Raw genomic sequence first — 21,424 nt, 5'->3', positions numbered from 1 at the left:
TCATAACTGGAAGCAGTTTTTCTCCATTTACTGTAATGGAGATGAGCTTCAACGCCGTGGGGGCGGAGTTTCGTGTGACATCATCACGCCTCCCACGTAATCACGCAGTCCATAGAAAACCAGGAAGACCTAAAAAAAGCGTTGAAGAAAACATGCATTATATAATTGAGAAGGCAGCGAAACAATAAGAAGCGAGCGAGTGACATATACAACCATATTCATGAGTTCTGCTACTCGAAACAAAGCACGATGTAAACCTACACTTTAAATTAAGTTCATAGACAGGCTGCGCTGGCGTTTGTAATTTAGTGCCTGCCCATATAAGGCCGTCCGTCAGCGGCAATCCAATAGCAAACTCCACTAAATATTCACGGGTTAAGGACTGTGCTTATGCAGAGGAAGATGAGATGGTCAGGGTGGTGTTTGGTACAAACTCAGCGAAACTGCGAGAGAAAGTTTTAAGTGCCAGGACTAAGGTAACATTAAATACAGCCATGGACATAGCACGAGATGGCACCAGCACAGCTGGGAAACTTCGATGCATGTACACCGGCTCACGTGAACTGGCGCAGTGCACAGATAAAAAGCAACAGTTCCAAAGAGCTGAACAAAACCAATTACACAATTGAAAAGGCAGCAAAAAATATGAAGCGTCTCATACATACAAGCATATTCATAAATCCAAAACAAAGCACACGTTGGAAAAAGTCAATGTCCCGCTAAAGGAAGACAGTGTAAAAAACCCGTGCATGCAGTGTGTCAGGTCTCAGATAAAGAAGAAGACGAGCTGTTTATTGATGCAGTAAGAAACGAATCGATGAATGAAACCTGTCATCTTTACAACGATTGACAAACACGGAATGTAACTTGAACACAACACATCCTACAAATACGAACCTGATTGAAAGAAATAATGATAATCAAATCCTTGATGACAGCAACACTCAGTAACACTCACAAAACAAATACTGTATATTGACAGTCATGTTACGTTATTTTTAAAATGTTCCCCTTTTTCTTTTTAACACACTATAGCTTTTTAACACACTACTTCTCGCTGCGATACGGGTATATATATATGTATATATATATAACCCGATCTACATACTCGAATAATGGATACTTTATTCGCCATCAATGATTGTTTTGGTAAAGCCATACTCAGTGTATTCATTAGATGAGCGGTAAAAAGTAAGAGCGAGGAAGGATGACTTATTGAGGCATGCAGGCTGTAGTCTTGGCGTCAACTCTATCTGAATTGCGCGATCACATTTGAAAAAATATATCTTTTCAAGTTCTATTTAGTCCATATGTGTCAAACTCAAGATCATTTTATATACTGTATTATTGTTATTAAAGCCCGGGTATATGAAGCGCTGGTAACACAATAAACTACAGATCCCATAATGCAGCGCTTCAGCTGCCTTGCCGAACACTTACCGAGTTAATCAAGTTATTGCGAAGCTAGCTCACACGATGCTGAAGAGAAAAGTTGATTCTGAAAATAGAGCCTTTAAAAACCGATGGGAGGCTGAGTATATGTTTACTAAACCCGTGTGTCTCATTTGTGGAGCTAATGTGGCTGTAATTACAGAATTTAATCTAAGGCGGCACTATGAGACAAAACATCAGGTTAACCTGAATGCAATGCAGAAGATACAGAAAGCAGCATAATTAAATAAGAATCTGACACTTCAGCAGACGTTTTAACCCGTGCACAATCACAAAGTGATTTCAAGTGAAGCTGCTTTTATGGGAGACACAAATGCACCAGTGCACCTTGCCTCACTTTCCCTGTTGCCAAGTAATGTTGAACCAAGTCGTCACTACGGTGTTCCCAAATACGCACTTTGCTGATAAACTGAGCGCACTGAGTTTGCACGGCGCTTTGGTGACTTCGAAGAACAAAAAAAGTCCGTCTACATGCGGCTCGAACCTTATGCATGTTTGGTAGCACATATCTGTGTGAGAAGCTCTTCTCAGTGATAAAGACTAACAAAACAGCACACAGGAGTCGCCTCACTGATGAGCACCTTCAATCCATCCTGAGAATCTCCACAACACAGAACCTCACACCAAACATAAACGAACCTGTGGCCAAAAAAAGATGCCAGGCGTCCAGCTCTAAAATGACATATGAGCAAAGAAAACTGAATGATTTGATTTGTTATTGCTGAAAAGAACACATTTCATTTATATTTCTAGGTTTTGTTATGCAGCATGTTCATATTTGAATTTGTATCATTTTGACAGGATATATTTTTATGGAGAACAAAATCTTTTGGGATATTTAAAATCTAAGTTTATTTTTTATATAAAATTACATAAGAGTAAAGAAATGTGAATGTTTGTTCTTTTAACGTTTACTTTATTTCTAACTTGTATAATTTAGACAGGATAAATTTTTATGGAGAGCAAAATATTATAAGTTGTTTAAGGTTTGAGTTGATTTATTCACGAATAATATTCCTGTCTGTTTTTACCATTCCTACCAAAGATATTTCTGTCGACTAAATAAAAATTCCTTCTATTTAAAATTTAAATAGAACTTGAACAAATACGATAGTTCATAATATCCACAGACTTGCACGTAAGGCGGAGTTATCCGTTTTAACAAGCAGCGTATTGCACTGATCTGAAATAGCTGTGTGTGTATATATGTAGATATGTATGTATATGTATATATATGTTTATATATGTGTGTGTGTATGTATGTATATATATATGTATTTGTGTGTGTATGTATGTATATATATATGTGTGTATATGTATAGATATGTATATATATATATATATATGTTTATGTATGTGTGTGTAAATATATATATATATATGACAACAACACTCATCACTCACAACAGTGACAAAACAATTACATTGACAATCATGTTACGTTATTTTCAAAATGTTTCCTTTTCTTTTTCATTGCTTCTTTAACACACTACTTCTCCGCTTGGCCTTGGTATTTTGCTAGTTCTTGATAAATTTCAGTCAGGTTTTAGAACAAATCACAGCACAGAAACTGCACTCGTTAAAGTAGTAAATGACTTGCGGGTAAATGCAGACAGAGGCCATTTATCTGTTCTCATCCTCTTAGATCTGAGTGCTGCATTTGACACCATTGATCACAACACTCTTAGAAATCGCCTTAGTCAATGGGTGGGCCTCTCTGGCACAGTCTTAAATTGGTTTGAATCCTACCTGTTGTGGGAATTACAACTCGAAGACACATGATATCCGATATAGTGTTCCACAAGGCTCTATCCTGGGTCCGCTGTTATTCTCAATCTACATGCTTCCGTTAGGTCAGATTATCTCAGGGCACAACGTGAGCTACCACAGCTATGCTGATGACACACAGCTGTACTTATCAATAGCTCCTGATGACCCTGATTCTATTGATTCACTAACAGAATGTCTGACTTGTATCTCAGAATGGATGAATAGTAATTTTCTCAAGTTAAATAAAGAGAAAACTGAAATTTTAGTGATCAGCAATAATGGATACAATGAGGCTATTAGAAATAAACTGGATACATTAGGATTAAAAAGTCAAGGCGGAGGTAAAAGCTTAGGGGTGATTGTTGACTGTAATCTGAATTTTAAATCACATATTAATCAGATCATTAGGACAGCATTTTTTCACTTAAGAAACATAAGTAAAGTTAGACCACTTATATCACTGAAAGATGCTGAGAAATTAGTTCATGCGTTTGTTTTCAGTCGACTAGATTACTGCAACGCACTCCTCTCAGGACTACCCAAAAAATACATAAATTGTTTGCAACTAGTGCAGAATGCAGCTGCTAGAATCCTAACTTGGAAAAGAAAATCCGAACACATTTCTCCAGTTTTAATGTCACTACACTGGTTACCTGTGTCATTCAGAATTGACTTTAAAATCCTGCTTATGGTTTATAAAGCCTTAAATAATCTCGCCCCATCTTATATATCGGAATGTCTGACACCTTATATTCCAAATCGTAACCTCAGATCCTCAAATGAGTGTCTCCTTAGAATTCCAAGAACAAAACTTAAAAGAAGTGGTGAGGCGGCCTTCTGCTGCTATGCACCTAAAATCTGGAATAGCCTGCCAATAGGAATTCGCCAGGCTGATACAGTAGAGCACTTTAAAACACTGCTGAAAACACATTACTTTAACATGGCTTTTCTATAACTTCAATTTAATCTTAATTTAACTTAATCCTGATACTCTATATGTTCAATTTCCTCATAATAACTATTCATGGTGGCTCTAAAATCCGTACTGACCCCTACTCTCTTTTCTGTTTCTTTTTCCGGTTTCTTTGTGGTGGTGGCCTGCGCCACCACCACCTACTCAAAACTTCATGATGCTCCAACAATGATGGACGGATTAAAAGGCAGAAGTCTACGTGACCATCATCATCATCAAGCCCTTCCGTGAGAACCCTAAATCCAAAGAGGACTGTTTCATTTATGTTAGGTAGAATGCCCAGAGGGGACTGGGAAGTCTCATGGTCTGGAATCCCTACAGATTTTATTTTTTCTCCAGCCGTCTGGAGTTTTTTTGTTTTTTCTGTCCCCCCTGGCCATTGAACCTTACTCTTATTCGATGTTGATTTATTTTGTTTTATAATTGTGTCTTTCATTTTTCTATTCTTTAATATGTAAAGCACTTTGAGCTACTGTTTGTATGAAAATGTGCTATATAAATAAATGTTGTTGTTGTTGTTGTAGTTGTTTGGGTTTCTCCACATGTACGACACAGAGTGAACATCAATTTACCGCAAATTCTTACAGGGGGGAACGGAATATACAGATTACAAGGGGCTATAGCACGGTGATTTTAACAAGCCTGAAGTAATCTTTAAGATCCCCAAAGTCCTCAAAAACAAAGGTCGGATGGCCGATCGGGTAGGTTTTTGTTTTGTTGACATAAGGGTACAGACTTGCAAAATCATAATAATGCATTTGCTCAGCGCCTTGAACCTTATGATATAATTTGATAGTGTTGGTGCACCCTCCATACAGGGCATCACGGGGGTTGATAGGTTCAGGACACTCAAAGCGTTTTAAGAAATCCTGAAGCTCCGAATCCTCTATTTTTCATGCTTTCCTATTGATGTTCCCAGAGCACTCTCACCGTCAAGATTAAATTTTTCACGCAATTCCTTCAGCTTGTCGTCAAACTGCCTCGTAGCATTTGGGGCAGCCGTGACAAAAGCATCCGGCAAACTCAAAGGCTGTCGGGAAAACCCTGAACTTCAGCGTAACCGTCTAGATAAAAGGACCCCATCTTTACTTCACCGTGATTCAGCATGTGTCGAATGTTTATATTTTCCTTCTCGGAAAGAAACATCAGCCATTGAATAGAAGCATTAGAATAAGCTTTGTGAGTGCTTTTGTAATGATCGCTCGGAATTATTCCAATAGTGTTATCGGGCATGCAATTTTGTCTGTACATGGACAGGCAGAGAGAAGCTAGGCTCATACACTGAAAAATATCGATATTACCGATCCTGAGCACTTCCTCTCTAAATTTCATGCACGCCGTTCTCAAAATAACCACGTTGTTTCTACAGTAGAAAGCCATTTCTCATCTAAAGTTGAAGGTACCGCTTTTAATCGAATCGTACCAAGACAGAAATTCCTCTCTTTCCCGACTCATCATGTATTGAATGCCATAATATTTAGGCTCGGGGTACGGTCCGATCTAATTTTGATTTTCAACGGTATTAAAGAAATGGGGAAAGTATCCTTTTTGAACCTGGAATCCCAGGGACTTGGGCATCCCTCTCAATTTCATGGGTAAGAAGCTCAACGAGTCGATAAATCTCAAATCATAATCTTCTTCTATAAAACAAATTAGTTTACAACCCTGAGCTGTAACCGTCGGAGCTTGCCCACTCTCGACGAGAAATTTCAGTAGGAAATAGCCGTCATACCCCTTAGAATTATGAGCTATGAACATGTACTCTTGGTATTTCAGATATCGATATCTGTGGAAGAACTCTGCGACACAGTCCTCCCCGGCCCAACTCTACGATTGACCGTTCCAATACATGCAGTGGAAGTAATTGGGGACGTGGATGCCGTCATCTTGACGGCACTCAAAATCATAGAACACGTACTTTTCCTGGAGTGGTCTTAGCGGTAAACTTTGAATAAAACACTGATGATTTTCATTCGATATTTTCAGGACCATTCTATAAACGCAACAGTGTTTGGTTCGACACTTGTGAGGTTTTGAATTGTCTTTCGAGGTGTATCTCAGTTTGCAGAAGGGGCAGACTTTATGGACGTCGCAGATACTTTCAGACCTGCGCGTCTTTTCATTCCATTTGTGCGTTTTGTGGAGTTCGCAGCAAAGTCTTGATCAACAGAAACGCTGGCACTCGGAACATCGAAAAGGCTCCCCGTCAACCCAGCGACAGTCTGTAGATAAACAGACGTCACACTGTCGCTTACAACGATGTTGTGAAGGGTTACAATATCCCGTGTAGCAAAAATCGCAGATGTAGGAAAATCCCAGAAAGCCTTTTAGATTCAAAATACTGTAATAATGCTCGTGATGCAGAAACAGGAAAGCCGTCTTTGTATCTCTGGCCCCTGATGCTTCAAATTTTAATAGTGTGCTAGTGCTTAGTTCCCGGTAGCAGACGATAATTTTAATTTCCATTAAACTCTCAAACTTTTCAATATCTGAAAACATTACTTTCTGATCTGTTGATAATCCGACTCTGATGTGCAATCGACGAGCCTCTTGTTCACACAATTTCTGATTGTTTTTGAATCTGGTGTTTAATACAGCCAGCAAACATCTGGCAAAACAACACTGATCATCCGGGTTGAAGGAGATCCATAGGTGTTTCCGTTTTTTTTGAACGATTATATCGTTGAAAAGGGTACGGGCTTTACGCCTAGGACCACCGCCACCAGATGGAACCTTCACTACCTGAACGATTAGCGTCAGACTGGAATCGGATAAAATAGTAGCGTGACTCTGGAGAAGTAACTCAATTTGATTAAAAAAATCTTCCACAGAAAGCATACCCATGGGGATTAGGGAAAAAACACTGGGGTTGAGTGATTCAGCCTGTAATTCTAACTGCACTAGATCCCTAGGATCCAAAGTGCTCGTAAAACTGTCTAATATTTGTTGAAGGGTCTCGTGTATATGATTAAAAACCTCGGCGAATGAATCGAGTGTGTACGCCTCAGAAAAATTGAAATGGTGTCTAATCTCGATATTGTTAAATTTTGGATGCTCTGTTATAGAAGTGGACGGATGCGGGTCTGGAGAGGAAGGATTGTCCGTATGCGAAGTAGAGGGCTGCGGAGAGTCGAGACTAGAGATTACCCTGGATGGCTTGGTCACTCCGTAGCCTGTCTGAGGATTTCAAGTATCCAACCCTGTTAAATCGTCAACAGGCGTGTGCTGATGTGAAATAGATGGCTGTGGAGAGTCTGTTTTTCGGAAGTATCCAACCCTGTTAAATCATCAGCAGGTGTGTGCTGATGCGAGGTAGATGGCTGTGGAGAGAATGTTTCAGAAGTATCCGACCCTGTTAAATCATCAGCAGGCGAGTGCTGCTGCGAGGTAGAAGGTTGTATTAACGCTTCGATGACAGGGTGATGTCGAAGCGGGGAACTACTTGCCCCAGAGGTACCTGAAGTAGAAGGTTGTGGGGTTTTTACATTCGGATCTAGGGTCTTAGGTTGTTGGTCCGGACCTGAAGACGTTCCGGCCTCAGAAGAGGTATTCTTCAAAAGCTCCAGCAGAGCGTTAACTACGGCTATTTCATCAGAATTTAGAACCTGGAGCGCATTATTAATGAGATCAAAATTGTCGATCTGATGTTTCACCAGATGTGGTGATTGAACAATTTGAGGAGATCGCGGAGGGGTGGGAATTTTAGGAGGCTTTATGGAATATTATTAGACATTATCAGACATCTCTTTTAATAGTCCCAGGTTTTCACTGGACGGTCTTTTCCTACCTTTACGCCCTTCTGGATGTTCACACTCACTGCCACTACCGTCACTGCTTCCGCTAGAGCAGTTTTCAGGCATGACCTAAATTTAATCAAAGGCTACAATTATGAACACAGAATATACAGTAATCCCTCGCTATATCGCGCTTCGACTTTCGCAGCTTCACTCTATCGCGGATTTTAAATGTAAGCATATCTAAATATATATCACAGATTTTTCGCTGGTTCGCGGATTTCTGCGGACAATGGGTCTTTTAATTTATGGTACATGCTTCCTCAGTTTGTTTGCCCAGTTGACTTCATACAAGGGGCGCTATTGGCGGATGGCTTAGAAGCTACCCAATCAGAGCATGTATTACATATTAACTAAAACTCCTCAATGCTATAAGATATATTTGCCGTGCGGTGCTCGATTGTTTGCTTGTCTCTACCTTTATCTCACCCTCTCTGACATTCTCTGCGCCTGACGGAGGGGCTGTGAGCAGAGGTGCTATTTGCACAGAAGTTGTTTGCCTAGTGAATACGGACGCACCTCTAAGTAATGCCGCTTTATTGTGGTGCTTCCAAAAGCACACTTATTGATTTTTTGATGGTTTGGTTAATCTCGCTCTCTCTCTGACGTTCTCTGCGCCTGATGGAGGAGATGTGAGCAGAGGGGCTGTTTGCTTAGAAGATACTGACGCTCCTCTAAAAAATGCCGCGGCAAACTTAAAAGCACACGTATTGATTTTTTGATTGTTTGCTTTTCTTTGCGAGCGCGAGCTCTCTCTCTCTCTCTCTGAAATTCTCTGCTCCTGAAGAGAAGATCTATTTGCATTCTTTTGATTGTGAGAAAGAACTGTCATCTCTGTCTTGTCATGGAGGACAGTTTAAACTTTTGACTAAAGGGTGTTATTTCATGTCTAGAGGGCTCTAATAATGTTAACAGTGTGGGAGAGTTTATAAGGGCTTAAAATATATAAAAATAACTATACTATATACTATAACTATATATGGTTTCTACTTCGCGGATTTTCATCTATCGCGGGGGTTCGAGCATAACCCCGCGATCGAGGAGGGATTACTGTAATATGCAATTATGAACACAGAATATAATATGCAATTATGAACACAGAATATAATATTTTGCAAAAAATATTATTTTCATAAAAAATAATATAATGCGGCTCCTTTATTTACGGGTTAGTTGGATGTAAAAGGCATTCATATGCATCAAGTCTAAAATATTTCGGGTGTGGAGTTGTACACAGGAGCCTCCAATTCCACAAAGTCCACCAGTAATTGATGAAGTCGCGCTGTCAGCCGCTCCAGTCTTTGTCGATGTCTCCGTTGGTGTTCAGGACGGAGGGAATAACGGTTTATAGGCCGATATCCGTGTTCAGAGTGAAGCGGTGCCGACAAAGGCGACCACCTGTTAGAAAAAGAGGGTGCCGGAGAATACTGAACACCGATCTCAGAGATTTTGCTATTTACGATACAGGTTTAGATTTTCTGAACCGTTCAGCACTTGCGTTAGAATACCCGGGGGACTGGGGTCTGTAAATAAAACGTATGAACTTTTTTAGCAAAAGCCCTCATTTCACATTGTATGCCTTCGATAAACTGAAATGACACTTACTGCGATTGGTCAACCCTGAGGAAGCCCTTTAAGAAACTTCTTCACTTTGTAAAGGACTAGCTTCTAAAAACAAAAAGTTCTAAGCTTCCAAGGTTAGCCTCGGTACATTAAAAAACATGCGTGCTCTCTCTTTAAATCAAACCATCCACACATGCAACCACAGCTCATGCTTGTCCATATAAAAAATTCTATTTTACATTAGCTGGACAGAATCTCGAACTAAATAGGTTATTTTATAACTACCTGAAACCTCAATCCCTACACCAAGATAAAAAAAATTATCAAAACAGACACCCTAGTTCTTAATCCTATTCATTTACACATGAACAATACACTGGAGACGTTTACAAGTCGCCCGGACTTTGAACACAAGCGCATGCCCTAGCTCGCTCAGCACACACACGCTTCGGGTGCCCAAACACACGCACAATGCGGGTGCCCAAACTCGCGCACACACGCACGAGTGCTCTGAAGCTCCTAGAAAAGCCTAAAGCATTTTAAAAAAGGGTGTTACCTGAATCCGTATAATAAATCGGAGACTCTACAGGGATATAACCCTCTAAAAATATAAAAAAAGGATTCAAACTTCCATTTTTAAAAACATGCTCATTTAACGCTTATAAGAATCATGAAAGGGACTTACCTTGATTCGGAGACAGACCGCTTTCTGCAGGGATTCCTGTAGGAACGATAATTATTTTTAATTTAGTTCTAGTCGTTAAAAGTAGAAATCATTAAGAAGTTCGTCAAAACGCACCGTCATGGCTGAAATTCATCTTCTCGTTCTCAGGGCGAACGGAGATATGGGTTTGGTTATGGAATCCTCATTTTTATTGAGAAAAGAGCGGTATTTTAGAAGTGCTTTATGATAGCAGCTGTTTGCCAATCATTTGAACCGGAATATATTTAAAAGGGGATGAAAAAAGGTTTTAGACCAATTTTAAAGCATCTCTCTTTATAGAGCGATATTTTGGAAGTGCTTTATGATAGCAAATGTTTGCCAATCATTTTAACCAGACACAAGCAATGCTCGTTGCACAACGTCTTTGGAATGTCTCCTAAAAACATCCTTTGTTTTACAAGCTGCATTCCGCAAAGTAAGGCAATTTTTCACATCGGACGCAACCTGAGCCTGCCATCTCTGTGCTGTAAAACGTGCCCATAACACCCCTTTAGCTTTAGGCGAGGGGCGCATGTATTGAGAAAATGTCCTCCGTATTCGTGGCTTGCCAAGGCGTCTTTACCTTTTACCAGAATGACTGCACGTTGAAGGCGATCTAACTTTTAGACCTATAAATGTCTAAAAAAAAAATCTGTGTGTGGGGAAATACTTTTTATACACCAAGGATAGCTTTTTTTTTTTTTTTTATAAATACACCATTTAAAAAGGGTGCAGTTGCCTTTTATTTAACTGTGTGATTTTTACAAGGCTTATATATCAAAATATATTTAAAAGGGGATGAAAAAAGGTTTTAGACCAATTTTAAAGCATCTCTCTTTATAGAGCAGTATTTTGGAAGTGCTTTCTGATAGCAGCTATTTGCCAATCATTTGAACCGGAATATATTTAAAAGGGGATGAAAATAGTTTTTACACCAATTTTAAAGCATCTCTCTTTATAAAGCGGTATTTTGGAAGTGCTTTATGATAGCAAATGTTTGCCAATCATTTTAACCGGACACAAGCAATACTCATTGCACAGCGTCTTTGGAATGTCTCCTAAAAACATCCTTTGTTTTACAAGCTGCATTCTGCAAGGTAAGGCAATTTTTCACATCGGACGCAACCTGTTGCCTAGTAGCTGTGAAGCGCACCCCCGACGCCTGGGGGTTGGAGGAGGTGGAGTTTACGCACAGGAGCTGTCAGTTTCCCAGCCTGTGGCTGCACTATACTCTTTGAAGCTATGCCCAGCTGCTGATAAGGATGCTTGCGCAGAACGCAGCAAGAGGGTTGTTTTTTTTTTTTTTTTTTTTACAGCTGTAGCCTACTCGCCGGGGCTCAGAGACTGTCAGCTTTTTTTACAGACTCAGGTACTCGGCTGTGTAGACAGAGAGCCGGCAACTCGTCTTTCGAGCTTGCCTGCACGTACACTTGGAGCTTCGACCCAGGGGCATCTCGGGGTGCACGCAGAGGCTGTCTCAGCTCTCACACTTCAACTGTGTAGAGAGAGGGAGTGAAGGGACAGCTTGTCAACGCAGAGAAGGTCTGGGAGCTTGACTTAGTTTAGCACTTGTAAACCGTTTTTTATTTTATCTAAGGTTTAGATCTTTAAAGTCATAGACTATTTTAAATAATAGGTAGACACAGGAGTCCTTACCCAAACCGTAGAGGCAGACAGCTCTGCCCCTTGAAACGCTTGTGCGTGTGTCTTCGAGAGAAGTGGGCCACCAACAGGTCTGTAACAGGCCTGGGCATGCCCATTCAAGGAGGGGGGCTGCTCTTGACAGTTTGTTTAATTAAGCAGGTGGCTGTGGGGTAAGTTCAAACAGGGGTCAGACATCCATCAAAATGCCCTTGACAGTTTCCTGAACCAATCAGGTGCTGGGGGCGGGTTCAACAAGGGGCAGACATCCATCAAAAATGCCCTTGAGAGTTTCCTGAACCACTCAGGTGCCGGAGGGCGGGGCTAGGTCACGTGGAGGGGCCAGACTTTCCAGTGTGGCGTCATCAGGGCGGGACTTCTGGTATGATGTCATAGGCGTGGGGCTTCCAGTCCAAAGTTCATTTTGACAGAAGCCACATGCTTAATACAGTGGTGTGAAAAACTATTTGCCCCCTTCCTGATTTCTTATTCTTTTGCATGTTTGTCACACAAAATGTTTCTGATCATCAAACACATTTAACCATTAGTCAAGTATAACACAAGTAAACACAAAATGCAGTTTTTAAATGATGGTTTTTATTATTTAGGGAGAAAAAATCCAAACCTACATGGCCCTGTGTGAAAAAGTAATTGCCCCCTGAACCTAATAACTGGTTGGGCCACCCTTAGCAGCAATAACTGCAATCAAGCGTTTGCGATAACTTGCAATGAGTCTTTTACAGCGCTCTGGAGGAATTTTGGCCCACTCATCTTTGCAGAATTGTTGTAATTCAGCTTTATTTGAGGGATTTCTAGCATGAGCCGCCTTTTTAAGGTCATGCCATAGCATCTCAATTGGATTCAGGTCAGGACTTTGACTAGGCCACTCCAAAGTCTTCATTTTGTTTTTCTTCAGCCATTCAGAGGTGGATTTGTTGGTGTGTTTTGGGTCATTGTCCTGTTGCAGCACCCAAGATCGCTTCAGCTTGAGTTGACGAACAGATGGCCGGACATTCTCCTTCAGGATTTTTGGTAGACAGTAGAATTCATGGTTCCATCTATCACAGCAAGCCTTCCAGGTCCTGAAGCAGCAAAACAACCCCAGACCATCACACTACCACCACCATATTTTACTGTTGGTATGATGTTCTTTTTCTGAAATGCTGTGCTCCTTTTACGCCAGATGTAACGGGACATTTGCCTTCCAAAAGTGCAACTTTTGTCTCATCAGTCCACAAGGTATTTTCCCAAAAGTCTTGGCAATCATTGAGATGTTTCTTAGCAAAATTGAGACGAGCCCTAATGTTCTTTTGCTTAACAGTGGTTTGCGTCTTGGAAATCTGTCATGTAGGCCGTTTTTGCCCAGTCTCTTTCTTATGGTGGAGTCGTGAACACTGACCTTAAATGAGGCAAGTGAGGCCTGCAGTTCTTTAGACGTTGTCCTGGGGTCTTTTGTGACCTCTCAGATGAGTCGTCTCTGCGCTCTTGGGGTAATTTTGTTCGGCCGGCCACTCCTGGAAAGGTTCACCACTGTTTCATTTTTTTGCCATTTGTGGATAATGGCTCTCACTGTGGTTCGCTGGAGTCCCAAAGCTTTAGAAATGGCTTTATAACCTTTACCAGACTGATAGATCTCAATTACTTCTGTTCTCATTTGTTCCTGAATTTCTTTGGATCTTGGCATGATGTCTAGCTTTTGAGGTGCTTTTGGTCTACTTCTCGGTGTCAGGCAGCTCCTATTTAAGTAATTTCTTGATTGAAACAAGTGTGGCAGTAATCAGGCCTGGGGGTGGCTACGGAAATTGAACTCAGGTGTGATACACCACAGTTAGGTTATTTTTTAACAAGGGGCAATTACTTTTTCACACAGGGCCATGTAGGTTTGGATTTTTTCTCCCTAAATAATAAAAACCATCATTTAAAAACTGCATTTTGTGTTTACTTGTGTTATACTTGACTAATGGTTAAATGTGTTTGATGATCAGAAACATTTTGTGTGACAAACATGCAAAAGAATAAGAAATCAGGAAGGGGGCAAATAGTTTTTCACACCACTGTAACTACTCATGTTGATGGTGTATGTGCCCAAAAATTAAGTCTGACTGCATTCTCTGTTTCATTACTCGCAAACATGTACTTTGTCAAGCCAGGACTGCAGCGTTTCCTGTGTTTGATCAACATGGGTAGGCTAACAAAGTTTCTTTATTCAAGAAAAGATCACTTGCAGCTATAGACTCTTCAGTAAGTAAAGGACTCTCCACACTAGTGTTTAGATCTGACAGTGTATGTGCCCAAAAAAAGAAGTCTGACTGCATTCTCGTATCATTCCTCGCGTACTGAAGTGTCAGCATGGCACTGCCAGATTTAAACAGTAACGTAGATGATATTTAATCACATATACACATATACATATACACAGAGAGAGAGAGAGAGAGGAATTTAATCCCCACGTTGAGGCAGAAGTGCTGCAGACCACGGCTCCAGAATTATCCCAGTGGCCCCTGGTGCTGGTCAGGCAACCCAAAAAGTTTGAGCATTACAGCCCGATGCCTGTGACCCTGATGTAACCCAGGGTGGCTGTCCTTTCATGTACCGGGGAATGACTTACCCTTTTCTTGGTCCCCAGCTCTCCCAGGCTTCCCAACAGGGCACGATCCCCAGCCGCCCATCACAATATATTCATTCATACATTCATACATTCATACATACACATATAGAGGTGCATCTCAATAAATTAGAATATCAGCAAAAAGTTAATTTATTTCAGTAATTCATTCAGAAGCTGAAACTCATATTATATAGATTCATTACATACAGAGTGATGAACTTCTATCGTTTATTTCTTTTCATTTTGCTGATTATGGTCTACAGGTAATTTAGAATTCAGTATCTCAGAAAACTACAATATTATACAATACCAATAAAAAATGATTTTTAATAAAAAAAATGTTGGCCGAATGAAAAGATTGTCCATGTATGCACTCAACAGCTGGTCAGGGCTCCTTTTGCATTAATTACTGCATCAGTGCGGTGTGGCATGGAGGCAATCAGCCTGTGGCACTGCTGAGGTGTTATGGAAGCCCAGGATGCTTTGATAGCAGCCTTCAGCTTGTCTGCATTGTTGGGCCAGGAACCCCTGATCAGGAACAGCACATTGGTGCATATTTTCATTAAATTTAATTTTTTCTTTTTATTTTTGTAGCTGCTTATAATAAAATAGCCTTGCTTTCTCATTGCCTTCTTTTTAACGTAACTTGTGTGTGTGTGTGTGTGTGTATATATATATATATATATATACACACACACACACACACACAAACACCACAAAACATAACATGAGAAAAGCTTAGTTCAACTTTTTCCCATCTATAAATAAAATCATGTAACTTATTAATTCTATGTCTTTGTTTAGAAAGAACTTTCCTCTCTTACAATTTATAAATCATGATTTTTTTTTTATGAGGTTATGATGGATAAGTTCTTGGGCTGGTTATAATGTTTCTATTGCCTGCAAGTAGCCTTTGCTCTGGCTTAGGACCTGCCCCCACCACAAAGATTTCTCTTTCTCTCTGTGTGCATACGTGACAGAATGCATGCGTGTATAAGGTGCTGCTCTGTCCTTTCTTACTGGATTTAGTGTAAGAAATGTATGATAGCCATATCTTATCCTTCACAAGGTTATTATCTTTAGTTATTGTTACACAAATACCATAGTGGAATTATTAGTGATAAAGCATTGGTAAATATCCTTAATAAACATATCATGCCTTATTTTCATTTTTGTTTATGAATACTGTTATTTTTAAATCAATCCTGATCAGGTTCAATGTGTTTTGTTGACATTTGTTGGGGTCATTTAAATTAATGGTAATAATGTGTTTGCAATGTTAAAATTCACCTTACAAAGAGGGGAACCTATACTATGCTGGATTGGGGAGGCAGTTTGTTTGAAATTATTAATTTATAAAGTGATATGTGCTATTTATATTTTATCAGAACCATGCAGTCAGAGTTTTTCTTGTGTGTTTCAATTAACATTACTTGGATCCTGCAGACATAAAAGAGGCTCCATTTTCAATATTGATTGTGGTATTCTCACTATGAACTTAAATAACCCTTTTTCCATTACAGTTTTAAGTAATTCTCTGCCCTGATCAAGTATGTCATTGTAAAAATTCATAAGGTTTATTTACAGCATCACATAATCCAAGAATTTCTATTGAGAACCAGTAATAAAAAAATAATGATAATAAATTTAAAATGATGCAAAAAGTTTTGAGAACAACTGTATTAAAAGAAATGACAAAATGATAGTTTTTCATAACAATTTTAATAATTTCATTGCATGCAGACCTACTCTCAAAAAACCAGTCCAATGAAATGACTGTACTGATAAAATGCCCAAAGGAGTTGAACTAGGAAAAAGCTTAGGAACCCATGCCTTAAGCAGAGATTAAAAGTATATTTATCAGAAAATGTTTTTCATCTTATTCTGATCAAGATCTGCATAGCAGGGATTTGTTTTTACCCAGATATTGGGACAAGACCTAAATGTTCAGTATTCTCTGTTTATTATTTGCACCCTACCAAAAAGCCGCCTACACAAGCATGTGCTCATTTAATATATACACAATATGTACAGTATTACAACTGTACAAATCTATTGTAATTTTAAAAAAATGCAATTAAACAAAGTCTGAACTCTAATATTAGCGGTCTCACTGGTATTCATAATTATGTTGAGTATTAGCATTGAATTCTTTTCAAATATAAGTCTACATTTATTATTCTAAACACGTCTTATAGGGTAAAAATATGAAAAAAAGATTATATTTAAATATGTGTGTCAAAATTGTGTGGTCATTTCCTGAAGTTTCTGTTTAATGCAATGCTCTTAGCAATTATATCAGAATTCACTGTTGTTCAATAACTTTTTTACTGAAAAAATGCAGTAGAGTCAACACAGAATCTCATCAAAAGAAAGAAAGTTTACAAAAAGTGTGATTCTTCTTAAGCCTTCATAAAGACAATTTACACTTATCACTTAAGCAGCCAGCTGTAGAAAGAAACAGGAGATTCCAGGGATAATACAATTGAACAGGAAAAGGTTATAAAAATGTTCGAAAATATTTTAAAATCTTCAGTGTTCAGAAAATATTAAATCATAACCCATAATGATAAAGGTAAGCAGATAAACACTTCATTTAGGACACTGATTTTTCTTACTGTCAAGCAGAAAAACATATATAAAGCTATACCTAGTACTCTATTCAATACACTGAAAACCATAAAGTGAAAAAAAATAAAATACAATGGTCAATAATAAAAACACATCTGTTCTTTTACAGAATATTTTCTCATTTCCAAAACTGAAAAACACAGCCTTTCTTAAGTGCTACAGATAAAGCAGCTTTATGTGGTTAACATTTATGAGCACAAAAGAATACCTATGAAACCTCTGCTGGGCAGAAAAAAAAAAGTTCTCAATAAATAATAAATTCTTGCTTAAAAACTTATCATCAGACTTTCAAAAAAAGCTAAAAAAAAAAGTTTAAATTTTATAATAAAGAAAATTTTCAAAATTAAAACTATTAATTATCAACTCATATTAATAGGTCTTACTTGAACTTGGTTATAAAAAAAATACCAGATGAAAAAATCTAAGGATTCAAGATTTTACAAAGACAATGTATTTAATTTAACAGATAATGTGACAAAAAATCTATTCTTAATATTATTCCAAAATGGTTAGTGATAATTGGGGTCATATAAATATTGGTAAACAATGCAAAACTAAGAGGGAAAAAAATGAAACCAAAAAGAAAAAAAAAATAACCAATGCAGAATATTTCTAAAACATTTTTTGATTGTAACTCCTGTTTTAACATGGGTGTTTAATGCTACGTAAATTTAGTGACTGTTAGGCACAAAGCCTCTTCCTTTTCACCCACTTTCTCATAATTTACTAATTCAGAAGCCGACAGACTGTCTACATGAAACATCCCGAAATTAATACATCTGCTTGTCTGCACTTCTTGGCTTGATGAGAGTCAATTAGCACTCAAATTGGAAAACGAGTACAGACACTTCATCACATAACACTACCACTGCTGGAAGTGTCAGGAGTACAAAAATAAATCTTTGCCACTCAGAATGTAAATTTGATTAAGCAAGTTTTTGGAAACCAATTTAAGTGTAATTCTGTATTTCTCTGTTTAAAAGTGAACCAAAATAAAATTAATCTATGCTTTGATCATAAAACACTGCTGCATAATAATTGAATGCTGGACACACATTGCTTAAACATTAAGATTAATGGAAATGCTTTATTAACAACAATATATGGCATAAAACAATTCAGCTATATCAAAGCTTTTTTTTTTATATCGCTTTTCCATACGGACACAGTGGTCCCTTATGAGGCCTTTACAGGTTTAAAGTTAAAGATCATTAATGACCTGTTGATTTGTTACCTCTAAGCAATATTCACAAAGATTTAAAATTCCAATAGCTCGAAGTTATACGGAACAAGTAGGGAAAAACTCTGGGAAGCCTCAATAGATTTTGCCCAATTCAATAACCTCTCAATTAAGGTTGTTTTGACACAATTTTATTCATTGGTATCTAACCTTATATAAGCGGAGTCCACTTAGCACCTCAGCACAGTTTGGAAACCTCTATTTATTACTACTGACAGACTAATAAAATATTTACTTTTGTAGAGAAACATGCAATTAGTGTAGATTAGTCACTTAGGGGTAAACATTGCAGCCTGTCTTATGCCTTATTAATAGTGAGGATGGCCATGAGGAAAATTGGAAAGGGTCCACTAGAAAACACTACCAAGTAACTCAAAGGTAGTGGTATGATAATGGTATGAGACAACTCTACCAAGCAGTGCAAGGTGTTTGGCCATTTCCCAGTCTCACAAGTAAGAATACAACTTAGCACCTGTTAATGGGTTTTTATGTACTTCTCAGTTCACACTGATGACCGCTCTATGCTGATACAAAATCCATAACTTTTCTGACCACTAGTTTATTGAAAATATTTATATACAAAATATATATTTTTTCTCTTTGCAACCTGTTCCAGATTGCGGTTTCATATTGAAAGGGATGCTATTATAAAATCATACTTGCATCTATTATCTTAAGCAATAAAGTAAGTAATAATTGTAAGATGTATTTTGTATAAACATTTATATTTTGCAAAAAATAAATTTGTGCTGTGATGTTTATTACATTCCCTGTATCCTGAAGCCCAGGATCACAATGCATTTGCCTACTTTTTCATCATCAGAGAGAACAGATACCTTTGAGAACACAAACATTTGTTATGTTCCTTGTAGAAAAATATGTATATGATTACTGGGCAACAGATTTTCACTTTGTCAGAACATGAAGCAGAAGTCAGCTTATTATTGCTTTTTTGCTGAAGGAATGAGCATGGATGATGAAAAACTGTTTATAAACTACTTACATTAAATTCAACAATGTAGTATACTTTTAGATAGATAGATAGACAGATGCTGTCTGTCTATTAATCCCAAGTGGAAATTCACATACTCAAGCAGCAGCATACTGATAAAAAACAATATTAAAGAGTGATACAAATACCGGTATAACAGACAATAACTTTATATAATGTTAACGTTTACCCCCCTGGGTGGAACTGAAGAGTCACATAGTGTGGGGGAGGAATGATCTCCTCAGTCATACACTATGTTTCTTCACTTCAGAGTAAACACAAAAACTGTTCAAAGAACATGCCAAAGATAGGGACATAGGGACAGCAGGCTTTATACTTCAATTCTGATGCCCGATTGGCATTTATATCCTTTACCAACTGTCTTATTAGCAAGATCAGCCATATGTTCAAATGCCTTGACTGAAGTAAATGTAAATACTGCATTCGGACTGATATCAGATGGATGAAGGGATAGCTAATAAAATTATTATCAGACAAAAATGTTAAATGTACAGTATTTTTTATAGTTATAAAATGTAGTAGTAGTAGTGTTGACAGACAAGCATATGTGTTTCTTTTTTATAAAAACTTCCCACAAAGAAAAAAAAAAAAAAAAAGTGGCCACAAATAATGATGAAGCCTTTATGTATGAAATATGAAAATAAAACAAGTTGTTTTGTAATAATTTTCATACAAACAACACACTTACATGATTATCTAAATGATTTTTTGGTATGGGTGATTAATAAATTCAGAAAAATAACTATCTGTGAGTCTAGTTAGCTTTATGTCAGCAACATTATAAAGTGTGCTACCAGCAACACTGAGATTTGTGAGCTGATTGGTGGCATTTCTAATGTGCAAAAAGGAATGACAAGAAAGTGGTACAATAAGCAATAACATGGCAAAAGTCAAAGCAGATCTGTAACATTAAAACAATAAGAAAGAAGGATCAATGGAAGAAAAATTGAATTCTAGAAACTGAAAGGCATAGTTAAAAAAAATCTTGTTCTAAGTAAAGGAGAACAAATATGTGATACAGATTTACAAGCATACCAGACATTAAGCCCGTTATAATAACGGGCGCTAGAACAGTATTGCATAAACATTATTAGGAACAGTCTATATTAAATGGCAAGGGACCTTGACCTCATTCTGTTTGTTGTCTTCATTTTTTTCTTAAAAATATTTTCGCAAGAAGCCTAAAGTAAAATAATATTAAAAATAAAATAGAAACGTATGACATTACAGTAAGTATAATTAATACAGTAAGTATAATTAATATTGCCTTAGTGTAAAACTTTATAACAATCTGTAATACACAATATCTGACGAAGATATTTAGGAAAATGTTTTTATTTTTTTTACCTCAGGAAATTTTTCAATAAAACTTCATTATAGACATCTTTTGTAAACACTCTTGTTCAGGACCATCTACAACGTTGACAACAACATCTGTAAAACTTGTAACTCTTGATAATGCAACATATAACGGACCGTGGCTGAATACTGGTTCTGGCAAGTAAATGGCAACTTTTTCTAAGGTTTGCCCTTGAGCTTTATTAATTGTTATGGCAAAGGCTAATGTAACTGGAAATTGTCGCCTTCTTATGGTAAAGGGTAAATTAGTAGAGGATAGAGCCAAATCAATACGGGGAATATTCTGACGCTCATTTTCTTTTTTACAATCTATCTATTTGCTCCTATTTTTCTTTGTCTTTCAGCCTTTATTTTGTTGATGTTTACTTGCTGAGCTGACCGTTCTTCCAGGAGATGTTGCTTATATACGATTTGAGTGTCTGTGTCTTTTGTCCTACTTGACATGTCCTTTTTTTTTGGGTGGCATGTTGTTAGTAGATAGTTAGTAAACATGCACGGGGCAGTAGGTGTGGCGTCTCCCCAGCAATGGATTTTATGTGCGCTATCACGACTACCCAATCAGCACTCTCCCCAGAAATGCTGTCCTTTATTTGCTTATCATGCGCGGCTGCGGCTACGCCATTCACTGTGTGCCCAGCTTCCAGTGTGTGTGCGTCCACGGTCTCCCCAGCAATGATA

General features: G+C 38.0%; 1 protein-coding gene across 3 annotated transcripts in view; it reads right to left on the bottom strand.

Moving 5' to 3' along the window:
* Window positions 1-21,424, bottom strand: part of tpk1 (thiamin pyrophosphokinase 1) — a 592,809-nt gene that overhangs the window by 420,120 nt on the left and 151,265 nt on the right. For 2 of the 3 annotated variants that reach the window (XM_039753315.1, XM_039753316.1), the window contains exon 4: window positions 10,238-10,273. The exons of the other annotated variant lie outside the window; for it this stretch is intronic. In XM_039753315.1, coding sequence (XP_039609249.1) covers window positions 10,238-10,273 — 36 coding nt within the window. The remainder of the gene's footprint in view (window positions 1-10,237; window positions 10,274-21,424) is intronic. 3 annotated transcript variants of the gene reach the window in all.

This window comes from Polypterus senegalus, chromosome 5, assembly GCF_016835505.1.
Source record: "Polypterus senegalus isolate Bchr_013 chromosome 5, ASM1683550v1, whole genome shotgun sequence".
In the NCBI taxonomy this organism is placed as follows: Eukaryota; Metazoa; Chordata; class Cladistia; order Polypteriformes; family Polypteridae; genus Polypterus; species Polypterus senegalus.
Note: the sequence above shows the minus strand (reverse complement) of the source record. Positions and strands in the feature narration are given on the sequence as shown.